Genomic DNA, 23,727 nt, shown 5'->3' on the forward strand with positions numbered 1-23,727 from the left:
TTTGGGCACATTTAGTCTTTCTGCCCCTCCCCGGGGACCAGATGGGGAAGCCCACTAGATACTAGGAATTTTTGTTTATATTTTAATTAGGGGTGGGGGCTACCCAATATGGGCATGCCAATGCCCTCAGCCACAAAATCACAGTCTTTCTGCCCCCTCGGGGGGCAGAAAGCCCACTAGATAAGGGATTCTGGGTAACAGAACCTAGGGAGAGCCAGTCAAGTCACCCCATCCTAGATTCACCTGGGTGTCTAGTTTTCAAAAATGTTTAGATTTGCTAGGTTTCCCTGGTTGCCGGCAGAGCTAGGGTTAAAAAACTACAGCTAGGCACTTTGCAAAAAAAGGTTAATTTTTCACTGTGAAAATGTGGTGTGTCCACGTTGCGTTTTGTACCGTTTCCTGTCGCGGGCACTAGGCCTACCCACACAAGTGAGGTACCATTTCCATTTTTTGCGGAAGACATTGGGCAACGCTGGGTGAATGGAATTTTGTGGATCCATGCAAATTCCACAACTTTCCTCCACAGAAATGTGAGGAAAATGTGTTTTTTTTGGACAATTTCTTAGGTTTGCAATGGATTCTTGGTAACAGAACCTGGTGAGAGCCAGTCAAGTCACTCCATCCTGGATTCCTGGGTGTCTAGTTTTAAAAAATGTATAGGTTTGCTAGGTTTCCCTAAGTGCTGGCAGAACTAGGGTTAAAAAACGACAGCTAGGCACTTTGCAAAATGAGGGCAATTTTTCATTGTGAAAATGTGGTGTGTCCACCTTGTGTTTTGAGCCGTTTCCTGTCGTAGGCACTAGGCCTACCCACACAAGTGACGTACCATTTTTATCGGGAGACTTAGGGTAACACAGAATTGGAGAGCAACTGTTATTACCTATTGACTTTCGGTGCATTTCTGCCTTCCAAATGAAAGACAATGTGTAAAAAATAAGGCATTTTGAAAAATGACCTATCATTCTCATGCTAGTATGGGTATTCCCAATTTCGGAAATGTGCAAATATCTACTGTTTCTAAACTCTATATTTTGTTCCCATTTCAAAAATACATTGGTGTCTTTCATACCGATTTTTCCATGTATACATTTTCCAAGAATAATTGCTATATACACGGGACAAAATAAAAAAACAATGGTAGTCGCTGCTCAGTTATTGGCTCTGGGTTCGTCGGGTTCTTGGTGAACCTACAAGTCCTATATATCCCCACAACCAGAAAGATCCGGCAGGTGTAATGGTATATTACTTTCAAACAGCTTTCATAATTAGTAGAAGTTACAGGTGAAAATGCTGACACAAATGGCTGTTTCTTTTCAACTAATTTTCAATTTTTCCTATATTCAATGGTTAGTTGTTATAAAGTGAAGGTGAAGTGAAGTGAAGGGGTTTTGTAGAGCGCGACTGCTGCCCGAGGGCGTCCAAGCACTAAGTAGAGGAAATGGAACTCTGAGGGACAGGGGGAAAAGACCAGGTGTGGAGCTAATTTCTGAAGAGGAATGTTTTCAGCTCTTTACGGAAGGACGAGAGAGTAGGGTTGGACCTTAGTGAGAAGGGAAGAGAGTTCCACAGTCTAGCAGTGTTGAGCGTGAAGGACCTGCCTCCTGCTCTGGACCTTTCGACTCTGGGAACTGCAGCAAGGAATGCGTTTGTGGATCGAAGAGATTTACCGGGACAGTAAGGGGAGAGAAGTGAGTGGTTAATCTCAGGGCTAGCTCTATGGAAGGCTTGGTGCGATATGCACAGGGTTTTGAACTTTATTCTGTCCCTGACAGGGAGCCAGTGGAGTGACCTGATCCCTGCCTTAGCTGACTCTCTGCGAGGGATCTGGAGAAGGGTGCGAGCTGCACAGTTCTGCATGCGCTGAAGTTTCTCCAGCACGTATTCAGGGGCTCCCAATAGAGGGCGTTGTTAAAGTCGAGCCTGGACTGGATGAGGCCCTGAATAACAACCTGCTTAGCTTCAAAGGGCAAAATCGGCAGGATCTTTCTCAGCATTCGGATAATCCCGAAGCAGGTTGCTGCTGTTCTAGTTGCCTGGGTATTAAAGGTAAGGGTTTTGTCAAGCCATACTCCTAGGCTTTTGATGTCCTCCTTCGGGGTTGGAGGTGGGCCTAAGCTTGCGGGCCATAGCTGGTCGTAGGCGATGAGAGTAGGGGGGCTGAGGATCATTATCTCGGTCTTGTCTCCGTTGAGTTTTAAGGATGATGTTGTCATCCATCTTCTAACATCCTCCATGCAGGCTGCCAGGTTGGATTGGGGGCCCCCCGCTGTTCTTCTGTGTCAAGGAGACCACCAGCTGGGTGTCGTCCGCATACGAGATGATCTTGATACCGTATTGTCGGACGACCCCAGCCATTGGCCTCATGTACACATTAAACAGCTTGGGGCTCAGGGAGGAGCCTTGGGGTACACCGCAGTTTAGGGGTCTTCTCGTGGAGCAGGAGTCGCCGTCGAAGACCTGAAAGCTTCTTCCGCTGAGTTAGGAGCTCAGCCAGTCGAGGGCGTTTCCTGAGACTTCCAGGTCGGATAGTCGAGACAACAGGGTTCTATGGCACACCGTGTCGAACGCGGCGCTTAGATCGAGGAGGACCACTGCCACTGACCCCCCTCGATCCAAGATCCTCCTGGATTCTTCCGTGACGGGTAGAAGAGCCGTTTCGGTGCCGTGTTTGGGATGAAATCCTGTTTGGGTGGAGTCCAGTAGAAGATTCTCCTCAAGGAAGTTTGTGAGGTGGAGATTGATGTACTTCTCCAGAATTTTGCTTGCCCATGGCAGCAAGGAGATTGGACGGTAGTTGTTAGGGTCTGTGGGATTGAGATTGGGTTTCTTAAGCAATGCTCTCACCATTGCTTGTTTCCAGGAGGGGGGGGGACCACTCCTCTTTGCATGGAACTGTTGAGTAGGTCCATGAGGGTGGGGAGGATGACATGGTTGGCCATGTTCATCATCCGAGGGGGAGTAGGGTCGAGGGGAGACCCTGATTTTACCTGAAGTGCAAGGGATTTGAGTGATTCCAGATCTAGCGGTGGGAATTCATTAAGGTAAACTCGCGGAGGGTGTTCTGTAGCGCTTGGAGGAGGTGATATGACAGTGATAGTCTCTGGGTTGGGGGCTGTATTTTGTTGATTTTTTGAAAGAAAAATTCAGCCAGTTCGTTGCATCGAGCAATAGGATCGTAGGTTGGGGCTGTGGGAGAGGGGATCTTAGAAAGGCTTTTGCCTACTTGATATATTTCTCTTGGCTTAGATCGGGCTGCCATAATTTTCTCTTTGTAGTAATTGGTTTGAGCTAAGTTTATTTCGGTTTTGTATGCCCTGATGGCTTCCCTATACCTGTCTTTTTCGGTGATGGCGTATCCCAGGCGCCACTTCCTTTCCAGCTTTCTACACTGTCGTTTTAGTTCCCTGAGTTTCTCCGAGTACCAGGGGGCAGTTTCTCGAGCTCTTTTTAGCCTGGTTTTCCTGGAAGGGAGGATGGTGTCGATGGAGTCCTCGATCCACTTATTGAATGTCCTGCTATCGGGTGCAGGGCTTTTGGAAAGAGCGGGTTTGGAGGTGGAAAGGAGGCTCGACCACTGCTCTAGCGGGAGTCTCGACCAGTTTCTCATCTTGCGTGAGGTGGGGGGGGTAGTGACTTTACAGGTAGACCAAGTTAAGGGGAATCAGGAAGTGATCCGTCCATGGTAGGGGAGTAATAGTGCCAACCGTTAGGTTGGGGCAGTTGGTAAAGACTGGGTCGAGCAGGTGACCTTTGTCATGAGTGGGAGACCTGATTAATTGTTCTAGTTGAATTGCGGCTAGGCTGAAAACTAGCTCGTTGGCGGTACTGTCGGTGCTGACATCGAAGTGAATATTAAAGTCACCCAGCAGCGTGAAGTTGGAGGAAGACATGGCAGATTTGCCCGCTAGCGAAGGTAGAGAGGAGTGGAAGTGATTTAGTGGGCCTGGGGGGCGGTATACAAGTGCCACTGTCAGACTGTCGTTAGGGGTGCGTTTGAGGCAGAAAGACATGCTTTCGCAGTCTGGGATTGGATCCAGGGTACAGTAGCATTGATATATAGATTTATGGATGATGGCAAGGCCTCCTCCTTTTCCGCGTGTGCGGTCCCTACGCGCAATTTGGTAGCCCGGTGGCAGGGCTTGAATTACATCTGGGTCGCAGTCTGGGGTTAACCAAGTCTCGGTTAGGAAGATGGCGTCAGGAGACCGTTCGTCTAAGAGAATCTTGAAGGATCTACACAAATGACTCCCTGCTGAATTTATAATTCTGTCTAGTTTTATAAAATGTATTGCTTTCCACGATCCATTATTGCTTTCATATCAATTTCTTCCATTAACTGGAAAGAGGTTGAAAGCACAAAAAGTAGCAAAAATAGGCTATGTTCCAGAAAAATGCCAAAACTGTGTAAAATATTTTGGTTTTCTGACAAAATTCTGCTTGTCCCTGAAAGCTGGGAAGATGGTGATTTCAGCACCACAACCCCTTTTTTGATACCATTTGCAGGGAAAAAACCTGACGCTTAAATTTGTAGCCCTTTTTTCTAATTTTTCCAAAAAAAAACCCCTACATTTAGCTGTATTTTGGCTAATTTCTGGGTCCCCTCCTGGGGAATCTACAAACCCTGGGTCCCTTAGAATCCCCATGATGAAGGAAAAAAATGGTAGCAAATTTGGCGTGGATACCTCATGTGGTAAAAAAAGTTACAGGAGCCTAAGCGCGAACTACCCCAAGTAGCCAAAAAAAGGCCTAGCACAGGGGGGGAAAGGCCTAGCAGTGAAGGGGTTAATGGAACCTAATTGCTCTTTCCCAATAAGAACCTGAAGGAAGGACTCCAAATAAAGTGCTAACAGCTTAGCAAAAATCTTATAATCAACATATAACAATGAGATGGATCTATAAGTTTAACAATCATGGGGATCTATACCTTCTTTATGAATTAGACATACAATAGCTTCCTGAAAAATACCAGACGTAAAAAAGAAATTAAAAAAGTAGGAAAATAAACAATATAAATATGGGAGGAGAATATTTGAGAAGTGGAGATAAAATTCCTCTGTAAAGCCATCAGGTCCTGGCGTTTTTCCCCGTTTTACCGATTGTAACGCACAAGAGACTTCTTCAGAGGTGAGATCCTTTCATAAGGATTGAAAGTCCAAATCAGGGGAGGTAGTATGAGAAACTTTACTTAAATAATCTACAGTATATGAGGGCTGAGTGTGTGACTCCGGAGAATAGATTTATAGAATTTAACAAAATCTTCAAAAATATCATTGTGATTTGTAAATGAGCCACCATCCGAATTTGTCACAGAATCAATAACTCACCCTTTTTTCTAACCTTTAAATAGTTTGCTAACAGTCTACCTACTTTGTTTTTCCCATCATAATAGCGCGCACAATGCCACAGGAGAAAGCAATTGGCCTCATTAGTAGAAATTAAGTTAAACTTTAGTTTTGCCTGAATTAAGTTCTGAAGATCTAAGGGCAACTTAGAGAAGAGAAGGGCTTTTGTTCTATAGATTTAATTGAAGAGAGTAGGGCTCAATGCTCCTTAGCACTGTGCCTTTTAGTCCTAGAAACATAACTTGAAATCATGCGCAGATGCTTTAAGCGTATCCCATAAGAAATAATGAGAGACAGAAGCATTATCATTTAGTAAAATGAATTCAGAACTAACAGAAACAAATGAACTGGAAAACTGAACATCTTGCAAGAGAGAATTATTAAACCATCATCTATGCGAGGGGGAGAAGGAGGAACCAAATCAAGTCAGCAATAACCAGAGCATGGTCAGAAATTATAATGGGGAAATATATGATTGTGTGATATGTTGCAAAAGAGACTTGGAGAGAAAAATGTTATCTAAACGTGTAAGTGTACCATGAGAGGGTGAGAAATAAGTGTAATCCCGCACAGTAGGGTTAAAGAGCCTACAGGAGTCTACCAAGGCACCATTAGCAATGGCCATGCGAAAATGTTTATGCATTCTTGGAGATCAAAATTGATTTGAAGAGCATCTACCCAAAAAGCGGTCCAAATTGGGTTGCAATCACCTCCCAAAATAAAATGAGTCCTGTGTTCATGTCTTAGCAGTAGAAGGCCAAAAAGTGAGATCGGGTACCATAGGCGCCTATACATTTAACACTGTAAGGGGAAAATTATTAATAAGACAGGTAACAATAATCCATCTACTTGTATCATCCATTTCTTTTGAAATAAGTGTAACATTGAGTGATTTTCTGCACAATATAACAACGCCATTCTTTTTATTCAGTAAAAGTGAAACAAATACATTCTCCATCCAGCTTCGCTTGAATTTTAAAGCTTCCAACTCAGTAAGGTGGGTCTCTTGCAGAAGCACTAGGTCAGGACTAGATTTACCCAAATGGGACAATATCCTTTGTCTTTTAACAAGATTAATAGATCATTTAATATTCCATGAGTTATACAAAATTATAAGCAGTAGGAAATAGTTAACTTGCTTGAAGTCATTGACATGGAAAAGAAGAGACAGGGGAAAAAACAACGGAAATGAACAAAATAGTAAAGGAATAGGAAAAGAGCAGTATAGCAATTAGAGAATAAGGAAAACTAGGCAAGAAAGGAAGGTAAGGAAGAGTAAAGGAAAACTAAAAGAAGAGACAGTACATAACTAAAAAGGACAACTGATGAAACATACCTGAGGAAGTAGGTAAGGGAAAGGAATTGGGGTGGTGATGACACATGAAACGATGACACACCCAAAAGGGAAGGAATCCAAGCCACATATGGACTATAAACACTCAAGAAGACGGACCAGACAAACTCAATTACATTGGATTAATCTGCAAGGAGATAAAAATAACATTACAAAACACAGTGTATAACATAATATGTCCAAACGTTTCATTTTAGAAACATACTAAAGAATTCATGAAACAAAACATCAATTCAAACCATCTGAAAAGTCTAATTAGGAGAAGAAAAAATTAGAAAAATACAAGGCGATCAACCATTAGAAGGTCCAGCAGTATCCATAGTTATTAAAGTATGCATTTGTATAAACTTCTTAAGTTCTGCTGGATCTTCAAATGCGATTCAGAAAAGGGGGTGATGATGAACAGAGTGTCTGAATTAAGCAGACCACTCTTACCCAGTCCAAAGATCAGGGCTTGATCCATCACCGTTATTTATCTCACTGCACCATCCCAGTTCAGAACCTGGCTATATGCAAATCAGTCTGTCCCTGGCCCAGTGCATCATGGGAACAGGGCAGACTAAACTACCAAGCCAATTCTTCACCAGAAAGGAGACAAGCTACCGGGGACCGGTTTCTGGCATTTCAGCCGTCTTCGGCCCGGCTTGCTTGAATCCTGATGGTGCAGTGAGAAAGGGACTCATGTCTGAGTATACCCTGCCACACCTATAGTGGCCAAAAACGATTCAGAAAAGGGGGTGATGATGAACAGAGTGTCTGAATTAAGCAGACCACTCTTACCCAGTCCAAAGATCAGGGCTTGATCCATCACCGTTATTTATCTCACTGCACCATCCCAGTTCAGAACCTGGCTATATGCAAATCAGTCTGTCCCTGGCCCAGTGCAAGGATCTTCAAATGCAGTAGTATTACTCTGGAAAGTCACTTTGAAAATGCAGGCATGAAAAAGACTATATCTGGCACGAAGAGAACTTGGGGAACTGTAAGAATGAGAAATTATTTTTGTCCGACTGCTCTGGCATTGGAAACAACTTGAGATAGGAACACTCTTTTACCAAGTCAAATAACCTGGCTCTTGGCTTTTGCCAAAGATAGACCTGCCAGGAAGTCAGCAATCCTGCCAGGAAGTCAGTAAATTAAAAAAAGGTATGATGAGACTTCTGGGCTTAGCAGGAGATTCTGATAAAGAAGGACGGGATCCAAGCCTATGAGCTCTCTGAATGTTAAGCAAGATTGAAGAAGGCATTTCTAACAATTTTGGCACCACATCAACACGCAGCACCACCACCACAGCATCACTCATCACCACCACAACTTGACTCAGCGACACCACATCATCACTCAGCGACACCACATCATCACTCAGGGCCAACACTGCATCACTCAACAACACAACAGGATCACTCAGCACTACCACAACATCACTCGGCAGCACCACAGCATCACTCAGGAACACAACAATATCACTCAGCGCCATCACAGCATCAGTCAGCACCACCACAGCATCAGTCAGCACCACCACAGCGTCACACAACACCACCACAGCATCACTCAGGGCGATCACAGCCTTATATATAAATCTTTATTCGGTTTATTCACAGTGGAAAAAAACCATAAAAGAGCACAGTATAACATACATTGTAAAAATACACAAGTTAAAAACAATTCAGATAAAATTCATTTCATAATTAAGACAAAAGAGAATTATTCTAAGTGTGCAGGGTGCCGGTTGTGATAGATAAGACCTAGTTTTTTAAAGATTTTTTCTATGTTTTACGATACACTTTAGGAAACTGCTGACAAAGTAACAAACATTCACTGTTTCTAACATTTGCAATCTTAGAAGAGCAGGTCGACACTGTCTCAATCCCCAAGATTTGAGTATCGGTAAGAGCCAGATCTTTCTATGGGCTTGATGGTATTTGCAAAGCAGGATCACATGCAGACTTGACTGCGCTGATAAACCGTCACAGGGACAGGGGGGCAATATGGGGTCCCAACAATTTTGTGATGGAAAGGTGACCATCCTAAAAAAGATGTTTAGCCTAAATCTCGTAATTAACATTCTTTCGTAAGTTGTTAGCTGTAGTTCAAGATACGGGTGAATGTCAAAGGCTACTTGGATCATATTTGCGTGGATCACTGCCATTTTCATGGAATTGGATGCAAGTCTTAACAGTTCGAGGTGACTTAGTGCTTTCTGTTTCAAATCTTTTTTGGAGATGTCCATGATAGAAGCCGGGTCAAGATAATAATTCTCAAGGCCTAAATCATTAAAAAAGTTCCTGACATATAAGAGCCACTTTATTTTCAGAGAGTTATCCAGGCTCATTGAGTCTGCAATGATAGCTTGTGACAAGGCATTTTTCTTTGACAGCCAAATGCGACGCCACAGCATCAGGGGTTCTATTTTAATTAGATCCTCCAGGTAGGGAATGGCTAATTCTAGGTGCATTGCGTAAATTGAGGTGCCTTTGGGGGTGGCTAACAGAAATCTTAAGAAAGTGTTTTCCACCTTCTGGATGGAACTGGTGTCTGAATACCCCCAGACTCCTGCACCATATGTTGCAATAGCCTGGCATTTGGCTTTGTATATCTTGAGGAGCTCTACTATAGGTCTTTTGCCTAATCTCTGAGAGAAAGATATTAATGCGGCTATAGATCTCCTAAATGAAATTGCCCTAGTATTAATTGCTTGCTTCCAGCTAAGTTGATCATCTATCATAACCCCCAAGTATGGATAATGGGGGGTACGCTCTAACTTTTGGTTATTCAGGAAGGTAGGGTGTGTTCGTTTTTGTCCTCTGCCAGCTGTCATAACGAACGTTTTTTTCACGTTCACCTTTAAATCTAGGTTGCCCATAAAGGACGTGTATCTGCTCACTGCTTTCTGGAGTTCTCTGGGGGTTCGGGCTAAAATAACCGCGTCGTCCGCGTAGAGCAGGGCGGGGATCAGGCGGCGGTTTATGCGTGGGAGGTCCTGGGCCCCCCTCAACATCTCCTCCTCCAAACCATTAGTGTAGAGAGAGAAGAGGAAGGGGGCCAGGACACATCCCTGCCTCACCCCGCGCTCTACACTAAATGCGGACGTCAACTCTCCATTGATGCCAAAACGTACTCTCGCTGTGGCCCCAGTGTAGAGCTCTCTGAGGAAATCTAACAGAGGTGGATCTACTCCTAGTTGGGCTAAGACCCTCCACAGCTTTGTGTGAGAAACACAATCAAAAGCTGCGGAGAGGTCTACAAAGACCATATATATTTTCGTGGGGGTGGCCTGTGTGTATTTCCCCATTATTAGGGTGAGATTGAGGACCTGCTCCAGAGTACCAAAGCCTTCTCGGAAACCGAATTGTATATCCGAAATTATGCCCCTTTCCTCAGTCCACTGCTGGAGACGCTCGAGTATCACTCTTCCCACTACCTTTCCGAGCGAGTCCAGCAGCGAAATGGGCCGGTAGCATTTTACGTCTTGCCGGTCCCCCTTTTTAAAGATGGGGACCATTATTGACTTTGTCCAAGAGGTGAGGATTCCCTCGCTCGCTGCTGCAATACATACTCTGGTTAATATTGGGGCCCATAAATCTTGATTGCTTTTAAAAAGGTCCACCGGAACCCCATCGGGTCCTGGTGCCTTACCTAATTTGCTGCTCTGCAAGGCATCTATGAGGTCTGGAATATCGAAGGGCACCAAAATGGGATAGTTCACATTGGGGGGTAAGGGTTCTGTTGGTAGGGTGTTTTTGAAAATTTCCCCAAAGTGAGAGACCCATGTATTTTCATCGATGGCGACCTCGATTTTAGGGGTGTCCTTTTCTGTAAGGAACGGGGATCTGACTGTACGCCAGAACAGGTCACTGTTTTTTGAAACTGCGCCTTGATGGAGATCGTCCCATAGTTTTTGTTTGAGTTGGGCCGTTCTCAGCTTTCTTTCCCCTATGTATTGGCGCCTCAGGAGCTGGATCTGAACCAGATCACGTGGGTTATTTTTAAGTGCAGATTTTAGCTTTGATAGGGCCGCTGTGCAGTTACTATTAAACCACTTTGGTTTATTGTCGCGGTTTACCTTAGGTTTGGAAGTAAGTAGGTCCTTTATAACATCTAATATTAGGTTAAAATTTCTAAGGACTTCCTTATGGCTAGTTGTGAGATCCAGGCATTTCACTATATTGGGATAGGACCGAGTTATTAGTTTTTTCATTATATGTGCTGGGTTGATTTTGGCCCATTTAATAGTCAGTCCATTGTGTTTACCAACCTGGATCCTATTCTGCTTGAGGGTGATCGCCATCTCCAGTTTGTGGGAGGCATTAGCTGGGACGAATAGTGTTATTTTTAAGGCCGCATGGTCGCTGAGAGGGGTGACTGTGACCTCGAATTCCTTCAGTTTGGTCATTATATTTTGAGAAAGGAATATAAAATCTACTGTGGTCTTGTGTCCTCTGCCCACATAGGTCGGGATAAATTCGTTCGGATCTGCTTTTGGATGATTAACAATCTGGAGATCCAAATCAGATAAAGCGATATTAATTATATTTCCTAGTTTAGTGTGGACGAAGTGAGATAGTGGAGCATTAAATTCGTCAACTATCCCACAGCACACCAGATCAGGAGCTGTACAGGGGTGGAGATTGAAATCACCTCCCCAAATTATATTGGTTGCCTTATTTGCAGGGGACCGGTGTTGGATTTGTTTCAATTTATCAGTTAAATTGGTAAGGAGAGTTATAAACTTATCATCAAGTAAGTTATTATATATGTTAACCAGGATAATTATGTCCTTATTGGGAAGGGTTAGTGCTAAGATTTGGTGGTTGGAGTCCTGGGAGAGTGTATCCACCTTACTAAGAAGTAGAGAGTTTGAAATATAGGTGGTAAGACCGCCTTTTGGTCTACCCATAGTACTGGTTATTGCTGGGACGTTGTAGGTTTTATAGCCTTGAATATGCAATTCTTCTACAGACCATGTCTCCTGGAGACAGATTATTTGATTTGGGTTTAAGAATTCCTGTGCGGAGCCATCGTTGATTTTATTGCGTAGGCCCGCAGTGTTCCAGTAGGTTACTATGATTTGTAAGGAATCATTTCCAGAATCAGCTTCTAGGGTTATAGGATCTTCATTACCTATAGTTTGGACAGTGATGGCGGGTTGTGGCGAAAAAGATAATTGGGTGTTAGTAGGGGAAATTTCTGCTAGTGGTCAATCAACCAGTTCTAAACCGCTATACCTATTGTTTAGCGGGATGTTGTGCCATGGATCCCATCGTGGTTGTTCTCTGTGTGGGGGCCATTGCGTATAAGGTTTTCTATCATCCCACCTTCCTCCCTGATAACGGTGTCTCACTGCATGCCATGAGTAGTCTGGCTCATACAGATTGGGGGGACCGTGGTATCGGATGTTTAATTGGTCATCCTGCCTAGGGAAGGGGACGGACCAGGGAGGTTCCTGCTCCTGTATGTATCCGTCCACTTGCCTAAAGGGATAAAAGAAGGAGAGTGACTTGATCTTAATTCCTCCATTTGGGGTAATGTCTTCCCAGGCACATACATAATCCGCTATTCGAGGATCCTCGAAGGTGATTGTTATGCAATCCCCAGGAATAGTTTTTCTGGTATTGCCCACCCACGGGACCCTAGCTACAGATCTAATTCTACCACGCCAGGAGGATGGAATTGGGCGGTTGGTCTGGAGCCAATGCTGGGCCTTGTTTTTTAGGGACCAGACCGGTTCTGGGGTGAGATCTGTTAATTCTGGAACTCCAGCCATAACCACCACGTAGGGTGAGGCCTCAGGGGGAAACTCTGCCGGGAGTCTTGGAGGACCAGGATTCCTTGCAGTATTCCTCTTGGACCTGTCTACAGGTGTTTTTGGCGGTACGGGTGGAGGGAGTAGGGTTTTCGTTGCTGTTTTATTCGGGTTTTTTGCTGGGGTTTTATTGACTGTGCTGGTAATGGGCTTCTGAGTCCTATCGGTATTAACGGCCGCAACTGGGGCGGTCGCAGTGTTTGTCTGTTGTAAGTTACTAACAGAACTTTGGGCTGACACTGTTTTTGTTGTTTTAGTCGGATTAGTGGTATTTTTATTTGGGGGGGGGTTTGGAGTTATTATTCGTAGGGTCTTTTGTTGTGGATTGGGAATAGATTGATTGACGTTTGTTACGTTAGTGTTAGTTAATTTTTTATTATTATTTCCAGGCAGTTTTTGAGGACATGTCGGAAGAGATGGCTGTTGGTTTTTTAGTAGCTTGGAGATTTGTGATTCTATGACTGCTAACCGGTGTTCTAAGGGTAGTAAAGCATGTTTAACTACATTAGCTATGCTAGGAAGAGTTAATTCCTGGGTCTCCACCAAGTTCAAGTCGACTACGGTTTGTTTACTGGGTTGAAGGTCCGGGACTGTCGGGCAAGGTGGTTCCTTCTCTATCTGGTGGAATGATGCTAGAGTCTCAATATGTGACCCCCTATCATTTTGAATTAATGAAATGTTTGGTGGTGTTCTCCGGTTTACGGGTGTATTTAAATGTCCGGAAGCCCTGTTTTTGCTAATTGCTCCCTCCCTCCTGCCCCTTTCTATTCTTTTTTCTAGTGAGGAGATTTGCGCCGGTGTTGTTGGGAGCAATTCTGGGGTTTTCTCTAGGTCATAGCTGAGTTGGGAATCCGCTAGTTGCGAGACTGATAGATCGACTGTATTTGGTAGGCTACGTCTCTCCCTAGTCGGCACCAACTCAGCGTTTGAGGCTACTAGTATTGGAGATCTAGCTTCCGCTAGGGTACCTAATGAGGATCTTTTTGCGAATGCCAGATCTAGGGAGACCCTCTCTTCAATTATAGATATACTTTCATCTATGAGTGTGTTGGCCTTCGCTAGAAAGTCGTCCATGGGGCCAAGCAGTTTACCCGCTGCTGTGGGGACTTTGGTTTTGTTCCCTCTCGTTAAAACCATTTCTATTACTATTGAATTAGGAAACACAGAGGATGCGTAAAATAATACAATGGAGAAGAGTCAGATTAAAATATAGATGTTAGGGGGGTTGCCCAGTCCAGTCTCTACCGGCCTCTAACGGCCTAAAACGGCCCGGTCTTTGCCCGGGTCTTCGCCCCGGGCTGCGACCCGCGGCGCGACCCGCGGCGCGTCAGAGGCTATGTAGAAGTAGAGAAAGGAGGAGGGGCGTGGCCGCCGGGGGAAGAGGCGCCGGCTGCAGGGAGCGGTGGTTTCTGGGCCTCGCAGTCCCCCGGTAGGCTTTTCCTGGGCACAAGCAACGCACTACGACCTGGGCGGGTCGCGCTGAGAGCGAGATGACAGACTGCCGATTGCAGTCACGCTCCCACCAGCCGACCACCGCCTCAGGGAATGCGGGTTCAAAGGAGGGTAAAAGAGCAGTTCCTCAGTTGGACACAAAGCAGGTCAGTGAGCGGCACCCGCGCAGCGGGTGGCGCGAAAGGTTTTTAAAGAGCGTTCAAATCAGTGGGCGTGGCCGCCGGGGGAAGAGGCACCGGCTGCAGGGAGCGGTGGTTTCTGGGCCTCGCAGTCCCCCGGTAGGCTTTTCCTGGGCACAAGCAACGCACTACGACCTGGGCGGGTCGCGCTGAGAGCGAGATGACAGACTGCCGATTGCAGTCACGCTCCCACCAGCCGACCACCGCCTCAGGGAATGCGGGTTCAAAGGAGGGTAAAAGAGCAGTTCCTCAGTTGGACACAAAGCAGGTCAGTGAGCGGCACCCGCGCAGCGGGTGGCGCGAAAGGTTTTTAAAGAGCGTTCAAATCAGTGGGCGTGGCCGCCGGGGGAAGAGGCGCCGGCTGCAGGGAGCGGTGGTTTCTGGGCCTCGCAGTCCCCCGGTAGGCTTTTCCTGGGCACAAGCAACGCACTACGACCTGGGCGGGTCGCGCTGAGAGCGAGATGACAGACTGCCGATTGCAGTCACGCTCCCACCAGCCGACCACCGCCTCAGGGAATGCGGGTTCAAAGGAGGGTAAAAGAGCAGTTCCTCAGTTGGACACAAAGCAGGTCAGTGAGCGGCACCCGCGCAGCGGGTGGCGCGAAAGGTTTTTAAAGAGCGTTCAAATCAGTGGGCGTGGCCGCCGGGGGAAGAGGCGCCGGCTGCAGGGAGCGGTGGTTTCTGGGCCTCGCAGTCCCCCGGTAGGCTTTTCCTGGGCACAAGCAACGCACTACGACCTGGGCGGGTCGCGCTGAGAGCGAGATGACAGACTGCCGATTGCAGTCACGCTCCCACCAGCCGACCACCGCCTCAGGGAATGCGGGTTCAAAGGAGGGTAAAAGAGCAGTTCCTCAGTTGGACACAAAGCAGGTCAGTGAGCGGCACCCGCGCAGCGGGTGGCGCGAAAGGTTTTTAAAGAGCGTTCAAATCAGTGGGCGTGGCCGCCGGGGGAAGAGGCGCCGGCTGCAGGGAGCGGTGGTTTCTGGGCCTCGCAGTCCCCCGGTAGGCTTTTCCTGGGCACAAGCAACGCACTACGACCTGGGCGGGTCGCGCTGAGAGCGAGATGACAGACTGCCGATTGCAGTCACGCTCCCACCAGCCGACCACCGCCTCAGGGAATGCGGGTTCAAAGGAGGGTAAAAGAGCAGTTCCTCAGTTGGACACAAAGCAGGTCAGTGAGCGGCACCCGCGCAGCGGGTGGCGCGAAAGGTTTTTAAAGAGCGTTCAAATCAGTGGGCGTGGCCGCCGGGGGAAGAGGCGCCGGCTGCAGGGAGCGGTGGTTTCTGGGCCTCGCAGTCCCCCGGTAGGCTTTTCCTGGGCACAAGCAACGCACTACGACCTGGGCGGGTCGCGCTGAGAGCGAGATGACAGACTGCCGATTGCAGTCACGCTCCCACCAGCCGACCACCGCCTCAGGGAATGCGGGTTCAAAGGAGGGTAAAAGAGCAGTTCCTCAGTTGGACACAAAGCAGGTCAGTGAGCGGCACCCGCGCAGCGGGTGGCGCGAAAGGTTTTTAAAGAGCGTTCAAATCAGTGGGCGTGGCCGCCGGGGGAAGAGGCGCCGGCTGCAGGGAGCGGTGGTTTCTGGGCCTCGCAGTCCCCCGGTAGGCTTTTCCTGGGCACAAGCAACGCACTACGACCTGGGCGGGTCGCGCTGAGAGCGAGATGACAGACTGCCGATTGCAGTCACGCTCCCACCAGCCGACCACCGCCTCAGGGAATGCGGGTTCAAAGGAGGGTAAAAGAGCAGTTCCTCAGTTGGACACAAAGCAGGTCAGTGAGCGGCACCCGCGCAGCGGGTGGCGCGAAAGGTTTTTAAAGAGCGTTCAAATCAGTGGGCGTGGCCGCCGGGGGAAGAGGCGCCGGCTGCAGGGAGCGGTGGTTTCTGGGCCTCGCAGTCCCCCGGTAGGCTTTTCCTGGGCACAAGCAACGCACTACGACCTGGGCGGGTCGCGCTGAGAGCGAGATGACAGACTGCCGATTGCAGTCACGCTCCCACCAGCCGACCACCGCCTCAGGGAATGCGGGTTCAAAGGAGGGTAAAAGAGCAGTTCCTCAGTTGGACACAAAGCAGGTCAGTGAGCGGCACCTTCTTCTGGGAGTGGCACGTTACAAAGGAAATCTAAACATTAAAAAAAATCAAAGCAGTGGTTATTGTCACATAAATTGCAAGTAATTTCTCACCTCCTACACATATGCGTCAGCATTACTCAGCGCCACACAGCATCACGCAGTGCCACAACAGCATCACTCAGTGCAACCAAAGCATCACTCAGCACCACCAAATCATCACTCAGTGCCACCAAAACATCACTCAGCGCCACCACAGCGTCCCTCAGCACCACCACATCGTCCCTCAGCACCACCACAGCGTCCCTCAGCACCACCACAGCGTCACTCAGCACCACCAGTGTCACTCAGCACCAGCACCACATCACTCAGTGCAACAACAGCAACACACAGCACCACCACAGCGTCCCTCAAGGCCACAACAATATCACTCAGGGCCACAACAGCATCACTCAGGGCCACAACAGCATCACTCAGGGCCACAACAGCATCACTCCGGGCCACCACAGCATCACTCCGGGCCACCACAGCATCACTCCGGGCCACCACAGCATCACTCAGCGCCACCACAGCATCACTCTACACCACCCCAGCATCACTCTACACCACCCCAGCATCACTCTACACCACCCCAGCATCACTCTACACCACCCCAGCATCACTCTACGCCACCACATCAACACGCAGCACCACCACCACAGCATCACTCATCACCACCACAACTTGACTCAGCGACACCACATCATCACTCAGCGACACCACATCATCACTCAGGGCCAACACTGCATCACTCAACAACACAACAGGATCACTCAGCACTACCACAACATCACTCGGCAGCACCACAGCATCACTCAGGAACACAACAATATCACTCAGCGCCATCACAGCATCAGTCAGCACCACCACAGCATCAGTCAGCACCACCACAGCGTCACACAACACCACCACAGCATCACTCAGGGCGATCACAGCCTTGCTCAGCACCACCACAGCATCAGTCGGCACCATCACATCATCACAAAGCGCCACCACAGCATCACTCAGCACCACCACAACATCACTCTGGAACACCACAGCATCACTCAGTACCACCACAGCATCACTATGCGCTACTACCGCATCACTCAGCGTCACCACAGCATCAATCAGTCCCACCACAGCACCACTATGCGCTACCACAGCATCATTCAGCGCCACCACAGCATCACTCAGCGCCACCACAGCATCAATCAGTACCACCACAGCATCACTATGTGCTACCACAGCATCACTCAGCACCACCACAGCATCACTCAGGGCCAGCACAGCATCACTCAGTGCTTCTTACACTTTTAATTACAACTTCTCAGCATGCTGCACAGCAGCCACACTTCTCTACAGCACAGCTTAGAAACATTGGCAAAGTCAATAGATCTACCTAAACACGTATAAGGCCCCCCAATGCATAGCCAATAGGTCTCGCCTTTTGGACATTATAAATGTTTAGTTATCCAGCACAATAGCCTTGATTAAACAACATCCAGTGTTGCATGGCTAAACACATATAAGGTACCAAAAGCGTGACCTATTGGCTATGCCAATGCTTGTTCATCCTGCCTTGCGATTCATGTTTTTCTAATAACTGCAATAGATTTGTCTATTGGTGATATGGCACTACTGCCGGAAAATGCAAAAGGACATCACTATCATCTTATACCTTTAAAGAGTATTGCCAAACCCACCAGTTCCCTCTGTCGTGAAAAACTTACAGTTCTGATTCTAAATTGTGTTTCAGTGTACAAGTCGGTCTTTTGCATGGTAAAAACTTGAAACAGCATGTAAACTGACCTGTGATTTACACATGTAGTTCTGCCTGGGCCCTTGGGATGTTTCGTAATCTTAAGTGTCTTCTTGAGGAGAGTTGTGTGCATTCCCGGATGCAAATGAGTTGCAGTAGTACTGCAAGTCCTCCGGTATAAGAAATTGGTATCTAAAGCACTTCATACTGCAGATCACAGGTTCTAAAGGGGAAAGTGCATGGGGTAATATGCGTTATGTATAGGTAGGTGTCTGTATAACTTGCACGTGCCTGGTTATGATTCGGTCAGATCTTATGCAGTCTTCAGGCTCAGTTTATTGGCTTTCTTTGCCAGTCAATTGACACCATGAAATTTCACACTCGTATCTAATTCTAAAAAAGTATTTTTGTTTGTTAGGTCCTAAATCGTAATTGTCTCATATGGTGGTCTTTTTTTGTAACGTAGTTGAGGGACTGCTCATACTTTGATGTTTTTGTGATGAAAAAAATGGGCACCATAAAAGTATATAATTTTACATGAAGTGCTCTCGAGGGAGATATGTACACCTGAAATGTGTATAGATCGAATACATGTTATAGATTATTTACAGTGTGGCGAATGTAAATTGAATTTTGGGAATGGTTTTTAGGGCCTGGCAGGTAGGTGGCAATTGCCAGCATGCAATGTACGACTACTTGTGTGTGTGTGTGCCTGTGTTGGGTGTTACTCACATTCTTTTTCTTGAACACTTCTTAATCATAAACTCGGGTTGAAGATGTCAAAAATGCAGACTTTTGTAGCATGTTCTAGATAATAAGGTCATAGATCTACGGGCGACTACAGACATCACGATTATTAAGCTCCAGCATCACCCTGTAGTCCGTGCAGATAAAATGTATGTTCATTAAATACTGTTCAGTAAATAATTATATGGCAATACTGCACTATTCATTGGGAAGTGTTTTAAGTAACTCACTACATTTAAAAAGGGGTACAAAAATAGGTATTTTTATGTTACTAAACAGAAAGAGGAAATATACAACTGAAGTATGGTTCCTCACTTCTTTCCTTATAGTAACTAGAGATGTTGGTTCTTTTCCTTTGCAGCTCATGCTCTTCCAATGTTCAGGGAGCCTCGTCAGCGAAGTACAAGAAAACAACTGGAAAAAGATCGTCTTGATCCTTTAAAATCTCATAAACCTGAACCACCCGTGGCAGGCCCAGGTAAGTTACTGTTGTGTTGTTAATGTAGCCGTTCTGTCAGCCTCTGAACATAAGCTCCCGGCAACCCCACTGTTCCACTGCAGGCTACCATGAAGACTACTAGGAGCTTTTAGAAGTTGCAAAAGAACAAATAATTAGTATCTGTGCAACTTTCTTGTAAGTGGATTTTATTGACATTTGTTTGCATAATTTCGAAATCCCACCCCCCCAGTACATTTAAAATCTCTCACCCAAAAATCATCCATGAAGCCAAAAATGACATTAACCTAGGATGGTATTTGCACATTAACCTAGGATGTTATTTGCACAAAAACTGTTTTTATCCATATCCTACTAAGCCTGAACGTGGGCTGCATCTTAATTTTAGTCCAATTACCAACACTAATTCAATACAGAATAATTAGCCTCCACCTTACAGTAAATTTAGCCCGAACATGTGAACCAGAGACTAACCCTTATATTTTCCCATCTTTTAAATATATATATTTTTAGGGAGGATTTTAGCAAGATTTTATCTCAGTCTTTAACTATGCTAATCCATACTCTAAACATAAACCAGAACATAGATTTGAACCCTTAACCTAATCCTAGCCCTGTCCCGTGATGAATAAGGAACCATCGGAAACATTTTCGACAACTTCTTTAAACTATTATTTGAAAAAGCTTTTGTGTTTTCAGATCTGTTTTTTCTAATTTGAGACCTTTTGCAAAAATGTCTACACAAATACTTAGTCACTGAAGTGAATACTAACAGATGATAATACTTTACAGATGAATTTAGACAAATTCCACACTTGCAATGATATGAACCGTTGATTTGTATCAATATTTTGCTAATACACATTCACTATAATCACTTTTATTTTTTCCAAGAACATATGCTCGTCTTTTGTTTGTCTGCTGTGCATGCTTCTGTGTGCTTGAGCTAGACCTACATCTTAAAAATTGGTTTCCTGTTACAACTTGAACTTTTGGGTATAGCCACTAACACACCGGATTAAATTTGCATTTTAAACTAATCTTGTAAACTACATGAATGTATTACAGAAACATACTCTAGATTTGAGTCTCTGTTCAAAGGTGCTGCTAAATATTAGGGGTATGTAAAAATCGTATAATTTCCTTTAGAGAAAAGCTATGACATTTTGAGAAACATCTTTGAAATACATGTGTCATTTAGCTCTATATTTTACAATGAAATACGTTCTCATATACATTTTGGATGAGAGGACACATTTTGTGCTAATAAATAGTGTAACAAACACAAGTGCTGCAAACAACAGCCTCTCACGTTCTGCTTGTTTGCATTGTTCACACAAAAGTATTTTTATCCGAATGCATCGGAAATTTCGCATAACCAGTATAAATTACATGTTAGGGCCTACTAAGCTTGTGTAAAATGGAAAGCTTGCCCTGGTAGAGGTTGAGGTGAGTGCAGTAATAGCCTGTAATCTGGCTACTGATTCTCGATTATCAGAATTTGCCACTTGCTAAGTAGCTTCTAGTGCCATTCTCAGGATCCTCTCACCTGCTGTTTTGGGCTTCTTCCCGTTGCTGCCCCTCTGTGCCCCTGTAGAATAACTGAACCTGTGATTTATTTTTGTAAATTACGATACTTTGCTTTTGAAGGAATTCTAAGACCATTTTTACTGACCTACCTTCAGAAACAATGTTTTCAAGCAGTGGGAGGTTCAGGTCCGTTACCAGTGAAGAGTGAGAAACATGTCATGTAGAAGATCTTTCTATAGGCTCATGGAAGTAGAAGAAATTTTATTAAAACGTATCTAGATATCATTATGGGACATGGTCAGGAAATTAAATTATCTGACTGACAAACAGATGCCCTATTTATCTTCTTTGAGTTAACCTCATCTGCTGTGGCCCTTGTAGCTCTTAATGAATAATTATTAAAAGACAGTTCAATGTACAGGCACTCACAGTCACAGATTTGTGTTCTATGTGAAACTTCTGGACCAGGGTTACTTGTGCGAAATGTAGATTATTACAGTTGTCCAAAATAATCCTGATCTAGTATGTGTCATTGATGCACTGAATCAGCTTTTTCAGGATTACCTCACATATGATAAGAGCAACCCCCAACAAATATAGTTTTTGACCACGTGTCAGAAATAATCCACATGTGTGCATTCACCGTATTTAAGAATTGTATAATGAAGGTCATATTAGACATAACGTAACCAAAGAATTCGTTGAACCATATGAGTGTCATGTTGTCATCACCTTATTGTTCTACCAACTTCTTACTTGGTCATCTTGAAAGTAACTTCTTATCTTACCCATCTGCGAATTCTTTGGTTGCAATTTGGTTGCACTTTCCAAATCAATAATTTAGTTGCATCATGGGATTTATAATAATATATTTGATTAATCAGAAGCATTTCTTCCCTCATTATACTTGAAATTGCCTGTTCAATAACATTCCTCGAGCTTGGGTTCTGTTTTATAAAAATGTATGCTATTATGGACCCAGAACCCTACATTTACAAAATCCCATTCACTGGTGAATCGAAATTTGCCTAGCTTAGTAACGGTAAGTTTCAATTCTATTAAGGAAACGGAGGCAAGGATTAGGCTTTTCCTTTCTCCACTGTTTATTGTAACCAAACTCACAGCAGACCAGAAAAGCACTTAATTCAGAAAAAATTAAAAATCCCAAACACGGGATTAGGAACATTACATCAGAAGAAAATACATCAGGAAAACTACATCTCCCATCAGTCCATAGGTATCAACCGAATGATAGTCCTTTCACAGTGTCCATAACATGCAGATAGAGCGTCCATCTTGTGCCCTCTTCCTCTTTCTTCGCGCGAGCCACGCCAACCCTTCAACGGTCCTGTTTTGATCCTTCATTACCTAGCGGAAGAGACACAACAACGTAAGCGTGGTAAAGCCAACGAAAATCTGAATGCAAACCACTCTTCACTGGAACAAGAATTGCATTAACAATACCAATAAACAATTGACCAGGAAAATCCAAACCTGCTTACTTACTCTCATACAGGTTTGGGATCTCCCCCGGAGGTCTGGGAGGGATAATCCTTGCCTCCGTGTCCTTAATAGAATTGAAATTTACCGTTACTAAGATAGGCAAATTTCGATTCTATGTCAGGACCGGAGGCTTCAGATTATGCTTGTTGAAAGCTTACTAACCACCAGATTCGCAATGTCCACAAATGGTTTGAAATAAAACCTCTTAAATGTGGAATCCGAGGACCAATCCGCTGCCCGCAACAAGTCCTCCAAAAGAGAAAGGTTTTGAGGCCATGGCCCCCTAGCCGAATGTGCCCCGAACATTTTAGTATCAATGCCTGCTTCCAGCAAGACCCACCTCACCAATCTGGGGATCGTGGGAGAGGAAACAGCTTTGTGTGGTTTCCGCAAGGCAATTAATAACTGCCTCTCACCCGGGGGGCGAAGTTCAATAGTGACATCCTCATACGTTTATAAGCAAGCACTGCACCACACAAAGTTTGGGAAAGTCCGCAAAAGCCGGATACGAGATTGATCTTGTCGCAGACTTTGTTGCGGCGTCCCACAGTAAAAGTAACCCCTTCCGGGGAAAAAATCTGCGCCGAGATGTCCAAGGCCCGCACATCCGAGCCCCTACGACACAACACCAAACACAGGAGCATAGCCAATTTGGCCGACAGTTCTTTCAAAAACAGATACTTGTTGTGTTGCCAAGAAAGAAAAAGATTCAACACAACATTCACGTCCCATAGGACTGAATAGCGCGGCTCCGGGGGTAAAGAAAGCCTCACCCCTCTAAGCAGTTTACACACAAAAGGATGTTCCCTGACCGGGACACCCATCCACCTGCTCGTGCGCCGCCGAGATTGCAGAACGCATCCCGTTAATAGTGCGATGGGCCAGACCGTCTGACACTAACTCAGACAAAAAATTTAGGATGGGAACAACGCCTGCGACCAGGGGATCGAGGTCCTGTCGAATACACCAAAGAACCCACCTGGTCCAGGCTGATCAGTACCTTTTTGCTGTGCTGTCCACCCAGGCCTGTGACAAAAAATGTTCAGCTGAGTTTGAAAGGCCTGGGATTGAAATTTAATTTATAATGAGCAGATTTAACCTAAAGCGCATCAAGGGAGCGACCAACGTCTCCGGTAAGTCGCCATGCCATGAGGCGAAGAGAATTCTGCATTATGAGGTGATGCAGTTCCCCGTCAGGATTGAGAAGAAGATGAGGGAGCCGGGGGAGTAGGATTGGAGAATCCCAAGAAAGTTCCAGAAGAACTGGAAACCAGACTTGCGACCTCCAAAAAGGCGTACCATTGCCACCTCCGCATTCTGGCGCCGGAGGTGGGCCGCCGCCCGCACCACCATCGAAAATGGAGGAAACGCATAAGGCCATTCCTGACTCCAATCCTGGAGGAACGAATCCGTGGCCTCAGCGAGAGGATCCGGCCTTCAACTGAAGAAGCGTGACAGTTGGTAATCCAAGCGACATGCAAACAGGTCCACCGAAAAAGGACCCCATAGT

General features: G+C 45.7%; 1 protein-coding gene across 1 annotated transcript in view; it reads left to right on the forward strand.

Moving 5' to 3' along the window:
- The window catches only part of WDR70 (WD repeat domain 70), a 1,742,574-nt gene that overhangs the window by 1,551,790 nt on the left and 167,057 nt on the right, over window positions 1-23,727 (forward strand). The window contains exon 15 of the mRNA XM_086960548.1: window positions 19,089-19,205. Within this exon, the coding sequence (XP_086816674.1) occupies window positions 19,089-19,205 (117 nt within the window). The remainder of the gene's footprint in view (window positions 1-19,088; window positions 19,206-23,727) is intronic.

Source organism: Lissotriton vulgaris, chromosome 3_1 (genome assembly GCF_964263255.1).
Source record: "Lissotriton vulgaris chromosome 3_1, aLisVul1.2, whole genome shotgun sequence".
Lineage (NCBI taxonomy): Eukaryota > Metazoa > Chordata > Amphibia > Caudata > Salamandridae > Lissotriton > Lissotriton vulgaris.